Source organism: Eupeodes corollae, chromosome 3 (assembly GCF_945859685.1).
Source record: "Eupeodes corollae chromosome 3, idEupCoro1.1, whole genome shotgun sequence".
Classification (NCBI taxonomy): domain Eukaryota; kingdom Metazoa; phylum Arthropoda; class Insecta; order Diptera; family Syrphidae; genus Eupeodes; species Eupeodes corollae.
This window is the reverse complement of record NC_079149.1, coordinates 69991318-70017630: the sequence shown is the minus strand read 5'-3', so window position 1 is coordinate 70017630 and position 26313 is coordinate 69991318. Positions and strand designations below refer to the sequence as shown.

The 26313-nt window shown below is 31.4% G+C and overlaps 1 protein-coding gene across 5 annotated transcripts in view; it reads left to right on the top strand.

Annotated features, from left to right (window-relative positions):
- The window catches only part of LOC129949188 (putative fatty acyl-CoA reductase CG5065), a 65500-nt gene that overhangs the window by 33673 nt on the left and 5514 nt on the right, over window positions 1-26313 (top strand). For 2 of the 5 annotated variants that reach the window (XM_056060473.1, XM_056060475.1), the window contains exons 2-3: window positions 15862-16745; window positions 23341-23457. In XM_056060473.1, the coding sequence (XP_055916448.1) occupies window positions 16542-16745; window positions 23341-23457 (321 nt within the window). In that variant the 5' untranslated portion in view covers window positions 15862-16541. Of the gene's footprint in view, window positions 1-3449; window positions 3751-11473; window positions 11630-15861; window positions 16746-23340; window positions 23458-26313 lie in introns of those variants that run through there. The other 3 variants (XM_056060472.1, XM_056060474.1, XM_056060476.1) reach the window with 3 other exon arrangements.

Below are 26313 nucleotides of genomic sequence, written 5' to 3'. Positions count from 1 at the left end.
ACGTCTGTACGTCTGTACGTCTATACATCTGTACGTCCGTACGTTCACGAAGTTTTTTTCGTCGTCCATAGCTCAAGAACCAGTAGAAATATCGACTTCAGATAAATTTTGTTATACAGATGATAAGGCAGAAAGGGCTCTCAAGAAAATTTTTGGAAAAGAAATCGAATTAACGGTTTTTTTATAAACCAAAAAAAACTTTAAAAAAATTTGTCACATCGAAAATATTACGACTAAAATATGATTTCATCTCTAAAACAATTTTGTGCAACAAAGAATAATGTTTTTGACATCTGATAACATCTTGAAAAAAAACCTAACTGACAGTTTTTTTATAAAAAATAAAAACCTAAAATAACATTACTCAAAGTTAATAAAAATTGAATTTCGACTTAAAAATCTTTTAAACAATTTGAGATTATGGCTTCTAATTAATTTTAACTTATAATAAATATTGTTTTCAACATTCTGAAACATTTTTAGAAAAATCGAATTGACAGTTTTCTTACAAAAAATAAAAACCTAAACAAAAAAATTACTCAAAGTTGGTAAAAATTGATTATCGACTCAAATATCTTTTCAAAACTTTAAGATATTGGATTTAAACTACTTTTATCTTTTAAAAACTATTGTTGTCAGTATTCAGTAAAATTTTGAGAAAAATCTAATTGACAGTTTTTTTACAAAAAACTAAAACCTAAAAAAATTAACAAAAGTTGCTAAAAATTTACTTTCGAAGCAAATATTGTTTCGATATTCAGTAGTTTTTTTTATATAAATCCAAAAGTACGTTTTTTCATAAGAATATTAAATCTACAAAAAAAAATAGTACACAAATTTGGTAAAAATTGATGTTCGGTTCTTGATATCTCTCAAATTAATTTCATTAATCCAATTTGTAAAAATTTAAGAAATGCTACTAAAATTAATAACAAATTGTTTTCGGCTAAAAATCTTTTTAACAAAACTAGATTTTCAAACTAATTCAAACTTATATGAAAAATATTGTTGGTAATTTAAAAATTTTTAAGAGTAATTCAACTGATAACTTTTTTAACCCAACACGAAAACCAACAAACTTTTAAGCAAGACAAATCGATAGACGGGATGGGAAGTTATCAGTGTGGGTCGCACCCCAATTATAATAGTCTTATATACATACTACAATACAAACTTACTTCCTTTGCCCAATTTTTGAGAACAACTTAGAATTAAGTGAACGTCATCGATATTTTCGACACTTCGACCAACCCATTGTCTCACTTACACCACAACATAACATAACGAAAATGTAGAATCAAAATACGACAACTCAAAAAATAACACTTCATTAATATTCGTTTTTTTTTACAAACTTACAATTCACTTTTTAATTAATCTTTCTTACCATTGATTGATGATGGATAAAACTTCGTTCAGTCGCTTGGGCATATTTTTTATAATTGTTTGAAGGTATTCAATGTCTATTTTGCTTCATTCTTCTTGAAGCCGTTGGTTTAGTGCACTTATTGAATAGACAGATTTTTCGCGAACTCTACCGTCCAATTTATCCCACAAATTCTAGATTGTATTAAGGTCTGGAAATTAAGGAAGTGCTTGGATAACTTTTGGACAGTTATACAGAAGCCATTCTCTTACAACATTTGAAATTCCTTAAAATGCTCATTTTGTCAGCACTTTGCCTCAAATTTTCTTTTAGGATCCTCAAATAGTATTCCTTATTCAATATACCGTCGATGAATACTAAATTTCCCATGCCTCTTGTCGAATTGCACCCCCAAACCTAGTTGTGCCCGCCACCATGCTTCACTGTTTGCTTTGTGTTCCTGCTTTTAAGCTCTTCATTTGGCTTGCGCCACACCATAACTCTTCCATCCGATCCAAAGGGGTTGTACTTACTCTCGTCAGCAAATATTACATCATCCCACCAAGTTGCATCCTTATTTTTGTGTTACCTCGCAAATTTGTTCTGAATTTGCCTGTTGCGCATATACAAAGATCAAATTTGTTTATTTTGATTGTCAATTATCAACAATGGTTTTCTAAACGTCCCACATCAAAATCTCAATATTTTCCGTTTAAAAATCTCCAATTCTAAGTGAAATTGTAAACCAAGTACAAAAACTGTATCGGTCTAATAATCTTATTGTACATACATCAGAATTTTAGTTTTTTCTAACATAGATTTCAAATAAAAAAAGTTTTGAATGCCCCTATTACAATAACCGGTTTAAAAATGTATTTCTAGATACTTTTTCCCGATCGTAATGGAATTTTTGAGTTATTTAATTTTAGGCCTAATGTTTGCTCTATTCTGTTAAGCGAACTGGGAGACTAACTCTAAGAATTAATTACTTTTTGCCTCTAATTAAAGCCTATTTTCTCTTTTAAAATTCGTTTTTTTTTTTATTTGTATCCTTCGAGATTTTAACATTAAAAAAATGTCCATGCATTTATTTAAAAAAATGTTAAAGCTTTAACTATTTAAACAGCAATTCTGTATTTGATTATCAAAAATGTTTTTCTAGATATTTGATTTCTTAAAAGAAAGTCATGCTTTCTCTTGCTTAATAAATTTGTCAGGTTTATTTTAAAGCATTCACATTGCTACATCTATATATTATGTACGTAGGTACACATGTATGTCACATATCAAATCTTAATTTTGTTTTGTTAATATTAATTGACTTTAAACGTGTTTATAATGTCTCATTCTAATGGCTAAGGTACTCGCTCTTAATGATAATAGTAAAAAACTATTTTGTTAAATTTATTAACTTACTTTATGGAGGTATAGCTTTTAATATGTAGGTTATTTAACACAAAAATAACAATGCTAAAACGATGTGTCAATAATTATGCATTCTTACGTTATAGCAATTACTTGTAAACATGCTAAGTGTAAATTTTAGTTTTGCGTCAATGCTGCATCTTTCAAGTGCATTTCACAAAATTCACGCCTAGCAATTTTGAGCAAATACTCTGTACACACTCAAACACCAAAGTATTTACTTTTGAATGAAAAAGATGTCAAGCCAAGGGCTCTAACAAAAGCCAGACGAAACGTATGACACCGAAATATATGAGGACATCTTTATTTTGCATGTGTTTTTTTACATCCGTAAAATTCTTTAAGTCATCGACTTAAACATGAGGATGTTTCTCTTGGGCTAAGATTCTATCAATCGCACAGAGCTTAATGCTGCGCACTTTAAAAAAATATAGAAAATTCAAAGCTTAATCTAACGATGTTTACTTTTTGTAAAAATGTGTGCTTATGCGGTGATGTGATTGTGAGACTTTACGTTGATGCATGGTTATGGTCACCACCGCCACCGCGGCCGCCAGCCAGCCTCAGCAAGCAGCCAACACACACCTGATATCTAAAAGCTGATGAATTCGTTTAACTTTGTTGTTGAATAAATGGCAGATTTTAATTTTTATTTTATCAAGTATTGAATCTACCGCTGACCTATTTAGACGTTACTTCGCGACCGGTGCTATTCTCTTACGTGGTTGGGTTGCGAAATGCTTGTAGATTCGAAATTTTCATTTCGGTTTCTGATTTCAGTATGTAAATTAATGAAGATCTTTTCAAAGTGTGACTTATAGGGTAGCGGAAAAGTTAAGTTGTTTTAATATAATTGTGTTTAATTGTGAATAAAATTGGAAAAGCAAGGTCAAAATCTACGAGCTCAGTGAGTTTTTCTGAGCTTTCTTATGGAAAACACATAAATGTGTATGATGTAAGTACGTGGTGTTTTATTACTTCAAAATTCTATCCATGCATTGGTTTGGTTCTCAAAAACCATATTCATCATTGTGCAAAATATGGATAGTGCCGTATTTGATTTAATGAATGTCAGAGTACATTCAATATGTATACAAGATGGTGTACCTGTATAAAGGTATGACTTCATGCGTCGCCAGTGAAAAGTGGAAATTTACGTGAAGAAAGAATAACTTAACTATTAAAGATTGTTTGTTTTTTTTTATTTACCGATTAAAATTTAATAATATGCTGAAATACATTTTTCTGATGCACTCAAACACTATTCAAATATATCGCTTCCATGTTGGGTTAACTTGCCTAAGGCATAAAATGGGATTTTAAGGAACAAAACTTAATATCCGCTATTAAAATAAAGTGATTTCCAACGTGCCTTTTTATAGCATTGGAACACATGAGTTCTGAAAGAAGCAACCTTGATTTGCACAAGAAAAATTAGCTTTGGTGCGAAATTGGGTTTTATTTGGGACTAGATCAATTTTGAATAAGTGTAATTTAAAAAAAAAAAAAAACTTCACAGTTGAAGTGCTCAAAAGTATTGACAATATCTCACGATTGCCTCATTCTTCAATTAGTTTATGGTGAATGTAATGAGCACCATACTCAATCATACCATCCCAATGTTCAATGCAGTGGTGCCTGTTTTGAAATCGAAAAAGTTGAAGACTTTAAGTACATCGGCATCTATACTGATCGAAACCTTAACTGAGACAAACACATTGATATTTTAAAAAACTATCTTCTCTCATCCAACCATTGTTTATACCACCTGAAAAAGCATTGCTCTTCAAATTTGTTGAAGATGGTTTATTTTGGCATTTTTTATTCCAAGTTGCAAATCCTCACCATTATTCAAAAACCAGCTATACGTAAATTTTGTAAAACCCATCGTTTAACACCATCAATAGACCTTTTTATATGTCTATGTATTCGAGCGCAATGTAATATATAATTTCATTAATAAAAATAAAGAACTTATCTATCTATCTAACAATATTTTACATATGATAAAATAAACTAACTTTTGAATTTTTTGTAAAAATTTTAATAAATCTTGAAAACGACATTTTCTATAACAGAAATTAGTTACAAGAAAATGTCTTTAGTTTTTGAAAAGATATTTGAGTCGTAAAATTATTTTTACAAACTTTTAGTAATATTTTTGTTTAGTTTAGTTTTTTTTTACCTCCATTTTTCTCAAATTTTGTTTTTATTAGATGCTGAAAACGTTGCTACTTTGAATGTAAAATTATATTTTGTTCGTAAAATAATCGAGATGACAGTTTTCTGTTATGATTTTACGACGAACGTACGGACTTACGGATGTATGACAAAGTTTTGGTCACAATCATTTTTTTGACAGACAAGTGGCAATGTTAGTCCCACTGCAGTTCGTTTTGTCTATGCTTAAATTTACATAAATAAGCTAAGGGTATACCGATTTAAGATGTGTGTGCGAGTTTGTTTTTATTATTTACGAGTAATTTCTGTAGTTACCTGGAGTTTTGGCCATCTTCGTTGCCAAGACCTTCTTCAATTTGGGTGTGTTTGTGAATTTATAGGGACATATTTCAAAAATTTACTTATTCGTATATCATTAGCGGTAACGTTTTCTTTAAGCTACGAGAAGACTTCTATAATAACCAGAAAAGATTTTTATGTCGGAGTATATGCCTCCACCAAACCTAGAGGTTTAAGATACTTCTGTATAGAAGTGAATCGCTGTGGTAGATAGGCGCGGAAGGCGATATATGTAGATATCTTGAAGTTTTTAGTGAATTTTGGATATAGGGTTATGTTGTGAATGATCGAGAGATCTAAACTAGTTCATAATAGTGGAGAGGATAATCAAACAATTGACTGCTGCAAAGAGACCTTAATCCGAATGGAAATGGGCCCCCATTGATATAGATCTCTTGCGGCATACTTTATCTTACAGATATATCTATTCTAGATGTTTTTATAAATGAAGATTATAAATTCTGAATTGTTTTTTTTTTAATTAAGTAACGTAGTAAGAATCCACTGAAGAAAGCCGGAATAAGTTGAAATAAATTAGAAAAACTTGAATCGCTAATATTATACGTTCTAAACTATGCATGACCAGAAATGAATGAAAAAATACTACAATGCCCAAAGAGGTAAAAATGTATGGTAAATTGTAAAAAACTTACGTAACACGAAAACGTGCTCTTTAACGCTAGAAAACCATCGCGTTAGCCATAGAAACGCTGAATAATCATCAGCTTAAGAAAGCTTATGTCCACCGGTGTTTTCATGGTTTATATCTCCATACAGTGAATCAAACCTTTACGTAGCACTTGATATTTCAAAAACATTTCACCAAGCTCTCTCATCGAAAAAGTTCCCGCAGCATTGTCCATGGGTTAATTATTAACCGTGTAGAATTTAATACTAAATGCTGTCTCGGGATTATAAAGCATAACGCATATCAAATGCCTTCATTCTTCCTATATAAAGCTCGCATATGTAGGATTATGCAAAAAGTCTTTTGAATTAAATCCAAAAAAGAGCCTTTGAAAACGATAAATGATACAACTGTAGCAGAAACTTTTATCATGTATTGTCTTTATTGTGTTTACCAACATTTTTACCAACAATGTCTTGTCGATTAGTCATTTGCATTCAACATAATTCTAAAAAACATTTTCAAATGTAAAACCAATTTTCAGGTTTCTTTAAATTCAACCATATTTTGAATCAGCTGCTCTGTCAAAAAGCTACATGGTCCAGAAATTCTTAGACAGCTTTTGATTTCTTTATTGATAACCCAGCTGTTTCAATTTTCAGATCATAATTAGGAACAAATAAAACCCATCATCACTGAACAAAATTTTGGATATTCCCCTGAATAAGTAACTGATGCTGATCAACTATCTTTCATTTTCCAATTGTTAAACTGCAAGCTGTAGGATAATGCTAGATTTGTGGCAATTTTACAACTTTAATATTTTCGATCGGTAGGCCAAAATGTGGGTATATTTTCTTTTTATAAAAAAAATAATATCAGTAATAATTAATGTTATTAAATACATTCTCAGCAAAAGTACTTCTGCAACTGTTCTGTATATTCGATTTTATTTTAAATTTTATAAATTAATGGAGTTTACGACCAATGAATATACTATGAAAATGAAAGAATGAAAAAAAAAAAACTATCCACTACTGGCATACAAACATACAGTGTTGTGCAAATCATTTGCCAGTTGTTTTTAATTTTCAATATAGGTACTAAGTTATCAACTCAAACCAAAGCAAAACAATGATTTTTTCATAATTTGGAAAATTCATTTATTAGAAAAATTTAGATAAATATATTTTTAAAAAATTAATACATTAAATATTTTTTTTTTAATAATTTGTACAACAATTCTAAAAGACTGCAAACAATTTTCAAGTTTATTGGCCCAAATATTAAAAAATCAAAACCCTTATTGTTTTATTACAGCTTTACATCTTTTTGGCATTGAGGTCATGAAAGAGTTTTTTGTCTTCATGGGAATTAATTGCCATTCAGTCTAGGACAAATTAGGAATGAGGTACTGCAAAAAAAAAACTTGCATATGTTTTGCACAGGTGCATATGGGTCTTCTCAGTTTTTTCATGATGCTTTGCTCTCCTAACTTGTTGTTGATTTCTTTGTCTTAAATTAAAGAGACGCAATGAGTAACTTAATTTTCTAAAATAAATGTTAAAAGAGGCTGGGATGCGACCCACACTGATAACTTCCTATCCCGTCTGTGGATTTGTCTTGCTTAAAAGTTTGAAGGTTTTCGTGTTGGGTTAAAAAATTTGTCATATTTGTCATATTTGAGTCGAAAATTAATTTTTACCAACTTTTGTCAAATTTTCTTTTAAGTTTTTATTTTTTGTAAAAAAAATTGTCAATACCATTTTTCTCAAAATTTTACTTAATGTTTACAACATTATTTTAAAAAATATAAAGAAGAAGAAAATAGAAGAAAGCCAATATCTCAAAGTTTTGAAAAGATATTTGAGTCGAAAATCAATTTTTAAAAACTTTTATTAATTTTTTGTTGTTGTTAAGGTTTTTAGTTTTTGTAAAAAAACCTTTCAATTAAATTTTTCAGAATGTTAAACAATATTTCTTATAAGTAAAAATTAGTTGGAAGCCGTATTCTCAAATTCTTGAACAATTATTTGAGTCGAAATTCAATTTTTACCACTTTGAGTAGTGTTTTTTTAAATTTTTTTTTTATAAAAAAAACTGTCCATTTAATTTTTCTCAAAATGTTACCAGATCTTAAAAACGTTATTTTTCGTTGCACAAAATTGTTTTGGAGATAAAATCATTTTGTATTCGTAAAATTCGAGCGGAAAAAAATGTTGTTCAGTTTTTTTTTTCATTTATAAAAAAAAACGTTAATTGAATTTTTTTTAATAAATTTGTTATATATCACGTTACAATATATGATATAAAATTTAATTCAAGTCTCTAGAGTCATTGGTTCATGAGATATTTAGGATAACCCAACATTTTCAACCTTTTTTTAAACTGCTAAGGTAAAAAAAACCGCCCACGCTATTTTCATAAGAGCCCTTTCTGCATCTTTCTGCAGAAACGTACGTACACACGCACGCACAGACATCTTTCTAAAAATCTTTTATTTCGACTCTAGGGGCCTTAAAACGTCGAGAAATGTCAAATTTTTCAATTCGACGAATCGGACCCATTACAATAACTTCCTATGGGAAGTTAACAAACAAAAAACTTGCAAATGTTTTTCACAATACTGTATGTAGTACATACCTTAGTTCTATTAAGTAAAAAATTAATTTGGTTATATTCTTCTTTATCATACGACCTTACATCTTACATTTAAATGTTAAATTATTAAAACATCATATATTTACACGTAGAACAATCTATTTTTAAAAATAGGAAAAAATCCCTTAGAAACTATTTTTATTTTGCTCTTTCAAGTTCAATGTTCAATACTAGTGCGGTCGGTTGAATTGTTTAATAAAACAATTATAATTGTTTTATTGCTCACATTTGATCCCACTCATAGGGGTAAGTAAACTTTAAATGAAGTTACCTATGTAGGTACCTGCATACAATACACAAAAACATAAACAAAAACATTTAAAAATATTGTCATGTTCTTTTTTTTTGCAATTTTTTGGTCATAGTTTTGCAATAAAAATTAAAAAGAAATTTTAGCGACTACGTCAGAGGCGCTAAAAGACTCAACAAGAGTAATATTGGTTATAGTATTATATACTGATTTAGACTTGTGACTGATTTTTTCTGTTAGTTTTTTTATTTCGCGGGAATATACGATAAATGACATAAGTATGAAGTTCCAAGTTGTGCCGGTAATTAGTACTCATAAAAGTATGCCACTATCCAAATTACGTACTCATTTATGTTTAAGCTTTCAATGATATCACTTAAATATGTATGAAATTATACAAAACCTTCGTCTTTTTGTCATCCATCATGAAATAAATATTAGATTACAGTGTTTCTTATATCATAATGTAGTATCAAATAAAAATGTTGATACAGTTTGCTCGCATTTTAACACATAATATTTCGCAAATTCCATTTGTCGGTTAAACTGTTGAATGCGATTTTATATCATTTTATCTTAATTTTCGTAAAAATAATCTTTATATACTCGTACATACATATGAGAAAACCTATGAATCATATATTATACAGTCTCAAGGTTTTTCAGAATTAATAATAAAGTTTTCTTACCTAAAGAATCTAGAACTACTAGTAAAACAGCGTAAAGGGGCTATGAGTTACCATAGTTTAACTGACTGCTAGTTTTAAAAAATATATTATCTTATCAAAGAGGAGATTCCATTCTTCGAAAAGCTAACACATTCAATAACTTTCTTATCTTAAGGCATGACTTATCATGCGATAATAAAAACAAAAATTCAGAAAGGGTGATACATTTGATGATTTGAGTTTGAATACATTTATTGATTGAACATAGCTTGGTTTATATTTTACTTTCACTAGAAATTAATAGAATCGATTTCGATCGAAAATAACATTCGGTGTTCTTCATTTCACTTTTATATTTCTTTTAATTTAAATTTTTTTGATTAAGTTTTTGGAGTAGCGAATACAAATTATACTTTATTTTTCATTATCAATTTGATCCCACCTATAGAATAAAGCAGTTTAGGCCCATCGTAAAGTTAATTCATTTATATTAAATTATTAGGTTTTTAATGATGTAGAGTAAGCATTATTTTGTTTACGGATTTATGTGGATGCAATTTTATTCTTGTTTAAAGGAGAAACAATATACTTGGCCATTTATGTGCTCTATTACAATATTATCAACATTTGGTTTATAACAAACAATACAAAATTACAATCCGGCATTGATTTCATAATATTTTAATATTTTTTCATGCACCGCTTTGGATTTGGGTCAAAATTCTTTTAATTTAAATATCGTTATATGGTAGTTTGGCTAAAGCTGGTACGCTTAATGCGCTACATGTATCGCTAATTTAACTACACTAGATTTAAGACGCTCAAGGTGCTTGCTATCTCTAACCAGATCGCATATAAGCTCGATAATAATTGGTGTCATACCTGGCACTGTCAAATAGGGAAATGTTAGGCACAGCAAGTGAAAGGATAAAAATCGAACTATCTATAAAGATTCTTTTGGTTTTATGAGTGATTTATTTCATCCCTCCAAAGAGCAAATATTTTGTTTGTTGACATTTTTTTTACAGCTGTTTAGCTGTCAGACAAAGCGAATGTTTAGATAATTGAACTAGAGCTGCCTTTTAAAGTCACATTACGTTACATTACGTTCTTTTCCTTACGATTGTCAAACGAAATGTGAGGTCGAAGCTCCATTGTGATAGCATGCATTGAATTCCTATTGCTGAACTTGTAAACATTAGGCAAAGCCGAAGCTGAAGCATGTTTGTGATTCAGCCATTAAGTATTCGAAAAATATTTAAAACCGTTAACATTTCGTATCAAACATATCTACATACATAATAATTATAAGCACAATGTTGTATGGCATACATATGAACCTCAAAGTTTGTATTCCTTCAAATAGACAAACAACTTCAAATAGTTGTGAATATAATACTAAACATTGATGTACTAACTTATCAATGTATACTTATTCATTTAGCTGCATAAAAATGTTTGTCTAAAAAATAAAGACTTCCTCTTTTAAAACTATAGTTTTAATAGAAAGTTTACAAGAACACTTAAAAACATAACGAACGAATTACCCTGTATAAAACAAGAGATGAACTTAAACTTTTATATTATTGCTACATATGCTTAAATTGAAAGTCGCCAAAAATAACCTTTGTGTATTTAACCAACTTTGCCCAGTTAATGACAGACGAAATATAATTAATAAAATATTTTTTTTTAAATTCGCAAGAAAAATAAAACTACTGGACATGACTTTTAGTTTAATTAAGATAATCAAATTGTCGATACGCCTGTCATCGTATTCAGTCAGTTGACGGTTGATTTTTGCAGTGCCTCCCCGTTTTATTTTATTTTTTAGAACGCGTGTGAGATCGCTTCATTTAATTTTTGTTAACGTTTAAATGTGTTGTTTGATTGATGTCAAATTAATTAAGACCTCTGTTAATTTTCAAATGGTTTTAGAATAATTACGAAAGTTAAAATTCAACAAATGTTTCTTTAATAGTTAAACTATCGTTTTAAATATTGTATTGTTATCAAAACAACATTTACACGAAGATATGCCATCATCGAATAATTATAAACACAATTTTCTGGATAAAAATATTATCAATAAGGCAAATTGACTAATTTCGGTGAGTTAGAAACGATTAAGACATCTTTTTTTCTAAAATAATTATTTGTTTTAAATTTAAAATTTAAGTTAATAGTCGTACATTTTGTTAAAAGTTAATTTCCATATAATTTATGTTCGTATGCTCTTTCTGTTCTGTAATCGATGAAATGATAGAAAAGGTGTAAAACTCTTAAGCTCTTCTACATAAAATTTGTTATGAGTATGTATGCGTGCCTATGAAATAAAAAGTGGTGTTCGGTCATTAATAAAAAAATTTAAAAAAAACTATAGGATGCGACCCACACTTATAACTTCCCATCCCGTCTGTCTATTTGTCTTGCTTAAAAGTTCGTGGATTTTCGTGTTGGGTTAAAAAAGTTGTCAGTTGAATTATTCTTAAAAAAATTTAAATTACCAACAATATTTTTCATATAAAATATAAAGTTTAGGTTAAAAATCTTGTTTTGTTAAAATTATTTTTAGTCGAAAACAAATTTTTACCAACTAGATAAATTAAATTAATTTGAGAGATATCAAGAACCGAACATCAATTTTTACCAAATTTGCGTACAATTTCTTGTAGATTTTATTTTTGTATTAAAAATCGGACTGTTGGATTTTTATTAAAAAAAACTATTGAATATCGAAAACAATATAAAGTTTGAAGACAATGAGTCATATTCATATCCCTTGACAAGTTCAGATTTTGTCTTTGCTAAATTAAACTTCAGTTTATGTTATTCATAGACATTTTAAACCCATTTTAAAACGATAATCTGGAGTCTAAAAATAAACATGACTTAACCTATGCTTAAGCTGTTTTTAAATCTATTAAACAAAAACTGATTAAGTTACTAGACATTTTATTTGAAAATTTAAAATCAAAAATTAAAATGTCAAAAGCCGCATATGTATATCAATATTTTGATATTTTACTGGATGTTGGAATGCTACCAACTAAAAAAAAAACGAAGGCACTACTTAACCCGATTGGACCCCTTTAAAATAGATGAAGACGATTTGTATGAAAGGTATCGATTCGAGAAAAAAAACTGTCAAGTTTATGATTGACATTCTAAATATTATAGATAAAAATGCAATGAAATAATGGCTAATGTTGGAGGCACGACCTCCATTTTTAAAAATCACCAGGCCCACTTCATATAATTTTCCTCAACTAACAGAAAACAAAATAGTTTAAAGGGTTTCAAAGATTTTGGCTCTCAGGCTAACGCATTTTGTATAGGCTTAAGTTAAATTTTTCAAAAGTGTTTGCTTAAACCTCTTTCTAACTAAACGGAGCTGGCAAATTCTTTATGAATAGTAGCTGTGTTAAATTTAGACTTCAGTTAAAATAATCTCGGGTTTAAAATATGACTGTGAATATGCCGAGTCGAAAGTAAATTTTTACTAAGTTTTAGTATTGTTTTTTATTTTTTGTAAAAAAAACAGTTGATAAGATTTTCCTCAACATTTTTCTGAATTTTGACAACATTATTTCTTAAAAGATAAAAGTATTTTAAAGCCAATATCTCAAAGTTTTGAAAAGATATTAGAGCCGAAAATCAATTTTTACCAACTTTTATTATTTCTTTGTTTAGGTTTTTATTTTTTGTAAAAAAACTGTCAATCAGATTTTTCTAAAAATTTTGTCCAATGTTGAAAATAACATTTCTTATAAACTTGAATTAGCAGAATCTATAACCTCAAATTTTTGAAATGATATTTGAGTCGAAAATCAATTTTTAACAACTTGTATTAAATTCTCTTTTGAGTTTTTATTTTTTGTAAGAAAGTATCAATTCGATTCTTCTCAAAATTTTACCAGATATTAAAAACGTTATTTCTCGCTGCACAAAATTGTTTTGGAGATAAAATCATTTTGTATTCGTAAAATGTTCGAGGTGACAAATATTTGTTCAGTTTTTTGTATTTATAAAAAAAAAACCTAATTGGATCTTGAAACGTCGAGAAATTTCAAAATTTTCTTTTTGACAAATCGGACCCATTACAATTTTTTAATAAATAAAAACCTAAAAAACCACTACTCAAAGTTGGTAAAAATTGAATGTCGACTCGAACATTTTTTCAAAAATTTGAGATTATGGATTTTAATTAATTTTAACTTATAAGAAATATTGTTTTCAACATTCGGAAAAAAATTGATTTTCGACACAAATATCTTTTCAAGACTTTAAGATATTGGCTTTAAACACTTCTATTTTTTTAAATATTGTTGTAAAAATTTATTAAAATTTTGAGAAAAATGGTATTGACAGTTTTTTTACAAAAAATAAAAACCTAAACAAAAAAATTAATAAAAGTTGGGAAAAATTGATTTTCGACTCATTTCAGCAGTTATATTTTTTGTTGCTTTTAGCTGTGATATTTTAAATTAGTTTTTCTGTTTTTATGGACAAAAGCAAAAATTTTCCAAAAGTTACTGCAAGAATAGATTTCTGGCTTTGAGAAAAGTTATATTTATATCACATTAATGTAGGTGTTACCGTTGATTTCCAATATTTTATTTTGTCAACTCACTTTTCTGAAGTATTAACCCTCCCGCCCGTCATGAGCAATATATTGCCCCTATCCCATGCTTTTTTATCATTTGGTCCCATATTGATTTTTTGACATCTTGCGTTCGAAGCTCAGGTCGGAAATATCGATTATTAATAAGACCAAAATCATAAACAAGTAGCAAAAAATTGGAACTATCAGATTTAACGCATGGTATGATGAATAAAGATTTACTTGTCTACTACAGATCATAATAAAATTGTAATTAATAAATTCAAAATATTGAAAATAAATACTTTCTACACAAAAAACTTATGCAACTTTGAAATCATAACACTATACAGTACTTGTATGTACATATTATGTTGAATAAAACAAGATATGAGTAAACAAAACATTATTTTGATACATTTTATACGCTAAATAGCTTTGAAAGATTAGGATCACATTTTTTGTTTTATCACTAGTGCCTATAAAATCATAAGCGAATTTCACTAACTATAATAAGCTAATTTTCTTTGCTTGATCATGTTTATTTACATTTATAATATTTCTTATATACACACAATTTAGGTTTTTTGTTTGCTTTTTTGAGATAATATACATGAGCAATGTACTTTACAACCAAATTATTAATTATCAAATATTGAAGTACAAATTACCATCTTGATTACGTTTATGTTTTGTACGCGACACGCATTACAAGGATATATTTCTTATTTAACTTAATTACCTGACTTAAATGGTTATGACTTCACGCAGAATTATATCAGACATTTCAACGTTTATACATAAAAACAAGTAATTTTTATTACTCACGAATCTTTAGTAAGGCATTAAAATAGTGCAAATGTAAATTTCGTTTAACGAACTAAAGTACCTTAAATAAAGTTGGATGTAGAGTTACAATTCTTTTTGATATTTGTCAAAAATATGTATCTTCTATATTTAGTTCATAAGTTATATTTGATCGATTCGTACAAAACGTTCCGTGGTTGTACTGGGTTCGTTAATTGTGACGCAAATATTCATAAAAGTGGATAGTAATTAATTTGACTTGAAGAACTTTAACTATCTTATCTATTTTTTAAATTTTAAATTAAAGTCCTGAACCAATTTTTTTTAATATGAGTATCCGCCAAAGTGAACCCACAAACAATAAAAAGAAAAAATGTGATGTAAAATAAAATTATTATAAATTAAATACTATTAGATATGAACATTTACATAAACAAAAATAATTAGAAATTTTAATAAATCGAGAGTATAAAATAAGAAATTATTTTGAACAGGCAACATGCAATCCAATGTGTTGCGATTATCGTACCTGGAGATTTGCCACGAGAACGCTTTAATTAATTATGGTGCATAATAAGGTGGAAGGTGGCACTAGCTTCCTGATTTTGATATCTCCAAAATATTGTAAGATTTACCATAAAATATAGTATATACCATATTTTTGAAAATACTAATTTAAGTTCATACAAATTTATTTTGCTGAATAGAAATTGATTCCGAAAAAAGTAACAGCTTTTAAAAAGTGGACTCACCTTGTTAGATTGAATATTTTAGAGATAACCTCTGTCAACTGAAGTAAACTCTTCTAAGAATAATTATTTAGACTACGCACAAATTGTTTTACTTTTTAAGTTATCATTATCTTATTTATAAATACCATTTGTTTTCCAATTTGATGTGTTGAATTAATTTATTATTTCTATTTAATTTCAGATCTCGAAAAATATGACAATATTATTCTTGAACTCAAAATCTAAGTAAAGCAACATGGAGCATTTGTTAGATGCTAAACGCAATTTTTCAAGCAGTTGATGAAAACTATTTTCAAAAATCTGGAACCGTTCTGCTTAACAATAAAATCCAACAACAAACAATTAGAAAATAATTTTATATTATTACAAAAACAAGCAACAATTTCCATACAAAATATTTGGAGCCTATTTTGAAAACAAAACTTCAATTGACATACAATTTATTATACTCGTATAATTTTTCTTTCCATACAAAAATCATTATCTTCCGCGTTTCTTCCACATTCTCCGTAAAACACCCAAGAAGTTGCCCAGTAGTCTTTTAACAAGCTTAGAAAAAAAATTGTATAGTACAATTTTGTATCATTAAACTTCTCGTCTATTTAAAAATATAGTAAACCATTAGTTTACTATAAATATATGAAATTTTTAGGAACAAAATCACATACTTGCATACATGACTGCTTCCTTAAGGAAAAACAATATTTAAAAAAAAGTACATACAAGTGTAATTATCAAACAATATTTTATCCGGATTAAATATTTATTTTCGTATGAATATCTCAAAGAAGAGAACGTCATAAATATATGAAAACAAAAAGACTTCACACAAACAAAAGATATTATTAAAAAACAAACAAAATGGCACAATCTTTGGTGGAAGTAGAAGAAAGTGCTGATCAGATTCTTTTGAACGGGGGCCCAAATATATTCAGCAGTAACTCCAGTACGAGTTCTACCTCAAAATTGGACAACTTTATCGATGAGTCAAATTACATTCCAGTACCACAATTCTACGCGGGAAGAAGTGTATTTATAACTGGAGGAACAGGATTTATGGGAAAAGTAAGTAATTTCATAAACTATCCTATATGTAGCTTAAGTTTCTGAGATTGTTAGTTAAAATTATATGGTATCAAGTAGAAAGAGGTCAAGTCAAAAAGCCAATTTTCGGATTCCGTAACGCGCTATGTGTGTTGTGTTGATCTCTATACTTGAATTTTGATTTGATTAGATTAGATCAGATCTCTATTTTTTTTTATTTCAAAGTGTAAAGTTAAAATGTTTGTATTTAAATATTAACAATGAACGACCTAATTGATCCGTCTGCCGGATAGCATTCCAAAAAGATATTCTTAAGTTGGAATGTTGTAAATATCAAACAACAGTACCCGTTTAGCCATAGGCGAAACACATGAGTTGCATTCAACAGATTCCATCTAATTTTTGTGGATTTCGTAAAAAGGAGTCCATACTAGGGATGCGTACTCAAGATATGGGTGGGGTGGACCAAAATGTTATACGGAACAAAATCGTCATGAAATAATTTAACAAAGCGCAGCGTATATATATATATATATATATATATAAGTAAAATTTAATGGATATCCATCAGACTTCCTTTTTGTATTAAAAGCTTTCGGGGCAGAAGAGAACTTTCTATATTTATTACACATTTGGCATGTACAAAATAAATTGGAGGGAGATTTAAACTTTTCAAAAAGTTTATAATGCACTTCACGATTTTCAGGGAACATGCTTTTTATGGAATATTTCCAGGCCTTGTTTCTATTGTTTCGAAGTATTTTGGTATACGATGCATGATAAAACCTGGAGTATTTGGATATTTTATGAGAAACGACGAACCCTCTTCTATGTTATGCCAGAGTCTTCGTGATGTTATGCGAGAGATCTTGGGTTCAATCCCTGCCTATGCCATCTAAACTTTCACGCGTACTGTCTCTTGAATTGTCAAATCCTCCAAGAGTAATTCTTGTTATGAAGTGTGTTTTGTCAAATAAGCCATTCGGATTCCGCTAAAATTGTAGGTTCCCTCCATTTCTGACAACATTACTTGCACACAGGAATGGTTACTTAATTACTTAGGTCCTCAGACCTGTTTAGTCCGTTGGGAACCCCTAAAGTGGCAAAGGGCCTCTATATTCTATAGGTTCCTGACCTGTTCTTATATGAAAGACCTCATTTGAAATACGGTTTGGCCAGAAAATCCTTAGGATGTTACGAAGACATCTATTTACGAAGGTTTGCAGCTTTCTTGTTATGGCTGAAGTAACCTTTCAAGTGCTGCACCTATAAAGAAGCACAGATTGGACATTTGTGCAAAACAGTCATAGCTTTATTTTTAAGCAAATTTTTGACAGCATACCGAACGCCGGTAGATGACGTCTTGTTCGGTTCCGCCTTCGATGAAAAAGATGCTTCCAAGGTATTGAAAGCTTTCCACTTTTTTCACCAGTTGCGAGAAAATATTTATTTGAGAGGATGGTCGGATTCCGAGGAAGATCATTTTTGTTTTGCCGGAATTAATTTTCAGTCCCACAATTTCTGCTTCTCTCTCCACACTTGTTTTCATTTGATGAAGATCCATGATCCTATGAGAGAGTAAGCAAACATCGCCACGTAATCCAAGTCCTTTAAATAAGATGACAAATTCCATTTGATCCCTCCGCTACCTGACAGAGTTGAGCCCAGTACATCGCTTATCACCAACGAAAAAATATTGGCTACAGAATACAAACCTGTCTGACTCCGCTTCGGATTTCAAAATCATCTGACAACCTACCATCGTGCAGAACGTGTCACTCGGACCCACCATATGCTGCCTGGGACGCCTCTCCTCCGCAAAGCTAACCAGATATACTCCCTGTTAACGCTATCAAAGGCCTTTTCGAAGTCGATGAACAGCAGATGTAGTGGTGATCGATTTTCAATGCACAGTTCAATAATGATCTACAGTGTGTCAATATGATCAATACAGGAGGATCCAGGGCGGAATCCTGCTTCTTCGGCATCGAGTGTGGCCTCAAGGTGTTCTCTGGTGCGTGCGAGTATTACTATTTCTACTATTTTGGCAACGGCTGGTAGAACGCAAAGTCCTCTCCAGTTTTCGCACTTTCTAAGATCTCTTTTTTTTTGGAGCTTGACAAACGCAACGATCTCATCTTTACTGTGAGATGCGGGGATTAGTTTCTTCAGGCACTTCAGAAGGTATCGGTTGCACGTTGTTTGCAAACACTCGGTTTAAAACCGAGGAAAAGTGTCCTTTCCACCTTCTGACTTGCTCATCCACTGAACTTATGACAGTACCGTCTATTTTCTTCATTAGGTGTTGCTTCGAGCTGTGTGTACCAGTCAGCTTTTTGGTTATTCTGTAAACGGTCGTGCTGTCGCACCTGTTTGCAGCATCTTCTGCTTCTTGCGCCAATGCCTTGATGTAGTTACACTTGTCGCAGATCACGAGGACTCCAGCTCGTTTCTTTTATCCTCTTGTGCAGCAGTTATTCGAGCCCTTAACTTTTTGCGTTCGTTGATCCTTATCCAAGATTTTTCTGAAAGCCAAGTGTTTTTGCTTCCTTTTTTCCGACCGACTATTTAATCAGCACCTGAAATGAAAACATTTTTCGAAGCATTCCAATGGTGTTCGATGTCGTCATGTACTGTGCTGCTGATTTTTCTCATTTCGTGTGACAGGTAGTCCCTAAATTGTTGACGGGTCGTGGGATCCTTTAGTCTGGCGATGTTGATTTTGGGAGCTCATGTTATTAGGTTGGATCTTCGAACTGTACCTGTACGCAATCTTAGGGTAGCTATCATTAAGTTGTGGTCACAGAGAATGGTTGGGAGTTGTAATTCACTAGGCCCTAGTTCTTAACGGACTATTGTACCACCTAACTTTATTTTAGCAAAGGCAACGGCATTTAAGCACCTAAGAAGCTAGCTATATAGTATTTTTCTTTATTAGATATAACAGAGTTTGTCACCCTTATAGCATCAGATGATAATATGGTCTTATTTAATAGAAGCTCCTTTCAAGACGAGCTCAATGTTCTAAGTAAACCTCATCTCCTTATGTGACCCAAAGTTGATGTATGGGAGGTTTAACTGCCATAAAAAAAACGGAAGAAATATAATAGGGCAGTTCCTCAAAACTTTTGGTTAGTTTTGAAATTTTAGATTTAAATTTGGTCAAGTTAAAAGCTGGACTCCATAGGAAAATCTTTTTACAATTTTCTTAATATCAAAATCCAATTTTCGACACATTTTATCAATAACAAATATTTAGAAAATTGAACTAGAGCTTCCGTTTGGAGTCACATTACGTAACATTACGTTACGATTGTTAAACGAAACGTGAAATCGAAGCTCCATTGTGATAGCATGCATTGAATTCCTATGGTTGAACTCGTAAACGTCATGTGAAACCAAAGCTGAAGCGTGTTTGTGATTCGGCCATAACGCATTTTGCATGAAAGAGGTTACCACAAGTTAGAAGACGTACTTGAATAGTCGGAGCATTTAATATGATACAAAATAATTGTAAGAAGAATTTCATAAATTATTCTTACTCTATTCACAAAAACAGTATTAATAATTAATTGAAAATATTAAATATTAAAGTATGTGGACAAGCTCATGCACTCTGATAATATGTTTGTATGTTTTCCATTTCTTCCAACTGTTCATATCCAAACTCTTTATTTTCATAGCAAATGTAACTATTTATAGTTGCGTATAGAAAACTTTGAATTTTGATACCGGGTCCACAAACTTGTTGGCAAAAAAATTCGACCACATGGTTTTAATAGCAACTTTCGCTTTGTTTATGGACGTTTATATTTATAATTTATGTCGATGTTTTCACTATCTTGGGTTCAATTTCAACAGACGTTTTTGTTGGACTAAATACCATTATTTTAGATTTTGAAGTATTTATTTTAAGATTCCACAAATCACATTATTGTTTATGCTTGTTTATCTGAAGTTGAAGGGAAAGTAGATTATTATGTCATGATCACAAGGCCGTCAGTATAGAGCAAAACTTTGGCATTATTAGCCTTGTTTTATATTCCCCGTGATCCAGATCAGATCTGCTGCTTTATGCTATGTGATCAAAAAGTTACATCAATTACAACGTCCATCTTTCCTCTTTCCAACTTCGCAAGAGTTTCCCTCACTTATATAGAGTTGGCAGTATGATTTTTTAATATCCTTTGTATGAATAATGTGCACATGGTAATATTATAGATCCTGTACAAAATTTTACTTACTTACTTAAGGACTTTAGCTGTGTGAACTAGGGCCTCACCTAACAGACTTCTCCATCTAGCTCGTGCACCGTATAGCAGGACGGGGATGCTAAGGGTCTTATATAGCTACACTTTGCTCCTTCGAGAGAGGACTTTTCCACTTAATTGCTTTTTTAGCCCAAAGAAGCAGCGGTTAGCAAGATTTATTCTTCGTTTGATCTCAGCGCTGGTGTTTTTTTGTGCTTTTACAGCGGAGCCTAGGTAGACAAAGTCCTTGACTACCTCAAAGTTACGTCTGTCGATTGTGACGTTTTGACCAAGACATCTACTTTGTTTTGCCCTCATTAACCGTTAAACCCATTCTGCCGCCTCTGCCTCAATACTCACAAAAGCTCCATTGACATCACGCTGAGTTCTTCCGATTATGTCAATGTCATCAGCATATGCTAGTAATTGGAGAGACTTTCGAAACATAGTGCCTCTAGTGTTGACGTGTGAGTTTTGCATTATTCTTTCAAGTACGATGCTAAAAAAAAGCATGACAGCGAATCGAAAGAGAAGATGGTGGGTGTCGATTTGGTGTTCTTTTTTTCCAGGATCTGCCGTAATGTGAATATTCGATCGACTGTGGACTTTCCTGGTCTAAAACCACACTGATAAGGACATATCAGGTTGTTGACGATGAGCTTTAGACGTTCACATATTCAGCAGAGAAGATTGTGTAGGCGATGTTAGGTAGACTGATTCCTCTATAGTTGGTGCTGTTTAGAGGGTCTTCTTTTTTCAGGATCGGGCAAACAATACTGAGGTTCCATTCATCGGGGATTCTTTCTTCCGACCATATCTTACAGTTGGTAAGATATGTTGGTGGTGCATGCCCCTAACCAACTTATCTCCAGCTGCTTTAAAAAGCTCGGCATTCAAGCCATCCGCTGCAGCGGCTTTATTAGACTTCAGCTTAGATATGACAATCTTTACTTCTTCTAAGCCGGGAGGGCGTGATTGCTGGTTTTCGTCGTCTATGTTGAATGGATCATCCTGCTCGACAGCGAAATTCGGTTTGTCGTCGCCATTATGCAGTCTGCAGAAGTCGTCCTTTTATATCCTCAGCATTGACTGCGGTTCATAAAACTTTCCAACTTCATTCCTGCTTTTAAACCTCTCAACATCTTTGACCGCACGCTTCTCATGCCCTCTCTCTTCCTCTGAGAAATCGGTGTTCCTCTAGCCTCTTCTGCTCATAGAGCTCCTGAGCAGCTCTCGTCCTTTTATGCAGACTGCTTGGCGTGCATGTTGTTTGTTGTTTGGCTGCATTTGCCTGCCGACATTCCTCATCAAACCGGGGGTTCCTTGTTGGTGGTTTCTTGAAAACCAGAACATTAGGGGCGGCTTCTCTGATGTACATTTGTTAAAAAGCTTATTAGTACGGTTTTTAAAGCTTTCATAAAGTAAAGAAATATCCGTTCCAGGATTATCCAATTTTTACCGGAAACTTTTGTATGTTCATACAGTTAAGAAAGTTGGTATCACTTTATCATATCATAGCTTCCCTTAATAGTGCTACAGCCAATAAAAGAAAAAAAACAGATAAAACTGAATTTTGCTTCGTTATCCTAACTATATATTTAAAAGATACGAAGAAATATTTAAGTTATTAATGAAATCAAAATTCGACAAAAAAATAATGTTTATTTAAAAATATTCTCCACTAAATACATATTATTCATAAGAAAACTCATCCGATTAATCGATTAAACTTACTGGTTCTTGCAATGTGTATTTCTTTCTTCCGAACGTATTCATTTTGCTTTATTGACTTCAGCAGTCCAATCAAAGAATTTGGCTTACACCTTGCCACAAAAAAGAAAAAACAAAAATACTTCATAAAGCAAGGAGCGGCTACCTGTGTCATTTTCCTTTAGTTTTCACAATGTCTCTTAATTAGCACACCCGTGTCGGCCAAGTGGCGGCGGCGACAGGCGTGTGTCAGTAAATGCGTTGTTGGAGTCTATTAAAGCTATTTGAATAACCAACAACCGTCAGCCACTGTCACAAAATTACTATTTGATTTGGGCACGATTTCTTCACGGTACTTAAATTACTCATTTTCGTCCTTGTGTGACCAAGAATATATATGTAGACATAGGTTTTTGTGACCACGTCATTTTCTTATAATAGCTTTAGCATTCATATGGTAGACTTAATTACTAACTATAGTGAAAGTAAAAATTTCAAAATTGTAATCAAGGTGTAGGTATACTTGTATAACATGACTTAATTTCACCGTAAATAATCCAGGGTGAATTAAATTGAAACTTGAAATTAAAAGTTTCATGGGTTCGCGATTTCGTTGATGCTTTATATTTTTTTAATTTTAAAATTTTCTGTTTCAGGTACTCGTTGAAAAGCTTCTAAGATCATGTCCAGATATAAAGAACATCTATCTGTTGATACGACCTAAACGGGGTCAAGAGGTGGCGGCTAGACTACATGAGCTTCTAAATGCACCGGTAAGTTACTTATTTCTATTACAAAAAAAAACACATAGCAAAATGAATAGTATATACCAATAGCCTCGCTTAGGAAGTAGACTAATTGTACGAAAGGATACGCAATAGAGTACTAATGGGACATTTCGTAGGAATATAATGAAGTGAACTTAGAGTTTTTAAGTTTAACATTCAACCGAGTATTTGTATATACATACATACTTTTAGTAACAAAAATATAAAAATTAAATATGCGGATAGGATATATCCGGTTTTCCAATGGGACTTTACAAATTTGGGCCTAATTTTTGAACACACCCATTTATAATTCATTTAACTGTCATTGTCAATTAATGTAGTTAACTAAACATTTTCATCACGGTAAGGTGACAAGGCTCATTTTTGGATCAAGCAGTTCGTCAATAAGCAAAATATGCGTTATTGTTCTGGTAAAAATCCTTATTTGCTTCATGAATCACCATCTCATCTGCAAGAAATCACTGTTCGGTACGGATTGCATGCCGGCAGAGTTGTTTCGGCATAAGTTATTACCATGTTAAACCATTGTCCTAAGCAAACAAGCCGACGACGTTGGAAGAGCTAAGAGCCAACATTGAACACGTCTTTTTCACAGCAGCTGCAAACGTGTTCATATAAACGAAGTTGAGTTGCATTTATAAATGCTTTGAGTATATTTCAAGTCGATATTATTTTTTTTGTAACAAAAGTTGTCAAGTCCGCATTGGAAAATCCTTCACTTATAGTACAAATATTTACTCGCGACTTATTTCTAGTGTGCACTAGTGCCAGTGGCGAAGCGTCCATATAAGTCGATTATTTCCGTCTTAACTTTTAAAATTCTTTCCCTGAACATATTAGACTTCTTGAAACATGAATCAAACTTAATCAGACACATGAATACTCTGCCCTTTTTTGAACAACTAAGTGAGTTTTATGTTATTACACTCAGACGTTTTTGGAAAGACGCAAATAAGTGCGAAAGAGAAAGAAGGTGAGAAAGGAATGCTTTTAAAAGACTCAACCCGCATAGTTTTGGGTTCAGTATTGTCTTGGATGGTTTTTGACGTTTCTTTTTCTTGCCATTCTATTTTCTTGGTGCTGCTTTATTAAAGTTTCTAGTGTTTTCCAATAAACAAGGCACCTGACAATTTCAAGCGGAGGAAAGTCCTTATAACCGAATTAATTTAAACGAAGGAATGGTTGAGAGAGTCTAGTTTGGTAGTTTAAGCTTTACATTCCAAACTACCCGTTCACCCGTTGAAACAAAGTGGCAGCCAACTTATCACCTGGCGATATTGCGTCTCCCAAAATTGTGTTTTTTAATGTCGTTAAAAGTTTCTTCACTCATCCTTATACATATAATTTAAAAACGATGGTTTGTCATTCGATTTCAAAGCATCCTCACAAATGTCTAACATATCTAACAACATTTTGGAATTATTATCCGAATTCATGATGCCAATAATCATTGCTGTAGTAAAAACTGCAATTTTCTGTAATTATTTCCACACTTTGACTTTGTGGAACAAAAAATGAAAGAGAAGTGTCAAAAACACGGAACCTAAAAAAATCCTAGTGTAAAACATCTTGCACATGAGCTACGAACAACGAACTGCGAACTGTAGATGTTCGCATATTTCTTTCACATGGGCTTTATTTCTATTCGCAGACAGCGACGAATTGAATAACCCTTTTCTCCATATTTTCCTCAACCATGATCTTTCGCTCAAAAACAAAAAAAAGTGGTATAATATTGAGGTTATGTTGTGCGCGAACAATTTATTCGTTGCAGTGTGGATGGTATGTGGAACGCGAATAGAGTTTGACGGTTCGTAGCAACCTCAGTGCAATTCGTCACTACCAAATTGTTTTTACAAAATGTTCTTATTTTAGAGAACAAATTGCAAATTTTATTATCTCCTAGCATAAGTTCCAATTGGTTTCTTCTAATTTAAAAGTGTTTTTGTTTGAATTTGACTTTTTGAAATATGTAAAATCACGTTTGTTCGTCCATTCGTTGTTTGCTCTCATGTGCAAGGCGCTTAATAATGCGAGATTGATAGGAAACGCATCATACAGATAGTCTTGACCAACGAATGAACGAATATTCGTCGATTTTGACATTTCTTTCAATTCGTCGCGAATGAAGTTTCACTTTGACCACAGCCGAACACCATTCACCATTTGGATAATGTGGAACGCGAATAAAGTTTGACAGTTCGTATCAACTTCAATTTTTTTCGCAACGAATAAATATGTTTTCTTAAATTTATTAATATATGATATGGAAACGTAAAAGTATGCATCAGAAATCAAATAGACACTATATTGCTATCGTTTTTCTAAAAAATTGTGAGGAAATATGTCTTCAAACGTATATAAACTCACATTTTGTAATTCATTCGTCGTTCGTTGGTCGCGCTCGTTTAAATGCTGCTTTAGTGTAATAACACACTATCTTTTATTCTTTTCGCTCTGAGCGGATGAATCGTACGTATTACGCAGCGCACTAGCGCAACACAAACACGCTTCAGCTTCGGCTTCGCCTGACGTTTACGAGTTCAGCCATAGGAACTCAATGCATGCTATCACAATGGAGCTTTGTCCTCACGTTTCGTTTGACAATCATAAGCTCTAATTCAAATTTGCTGAACATTTGCTTTGTCTGACAGCTTAACAGCTATAAGAAAAGTCAACAAACAAAATAAATTTGTATTTGGAGGGATAACCATTGTTTATTAGAAAAAGTTAAAAGGTAAGTTATTGAAATATACATAGAATAACCTTACAATTTTTTCTTGAATTTTTTTTTATTTTCGTAGAACAGAAAATTAGTTTGAAGAACTCATAGATTCA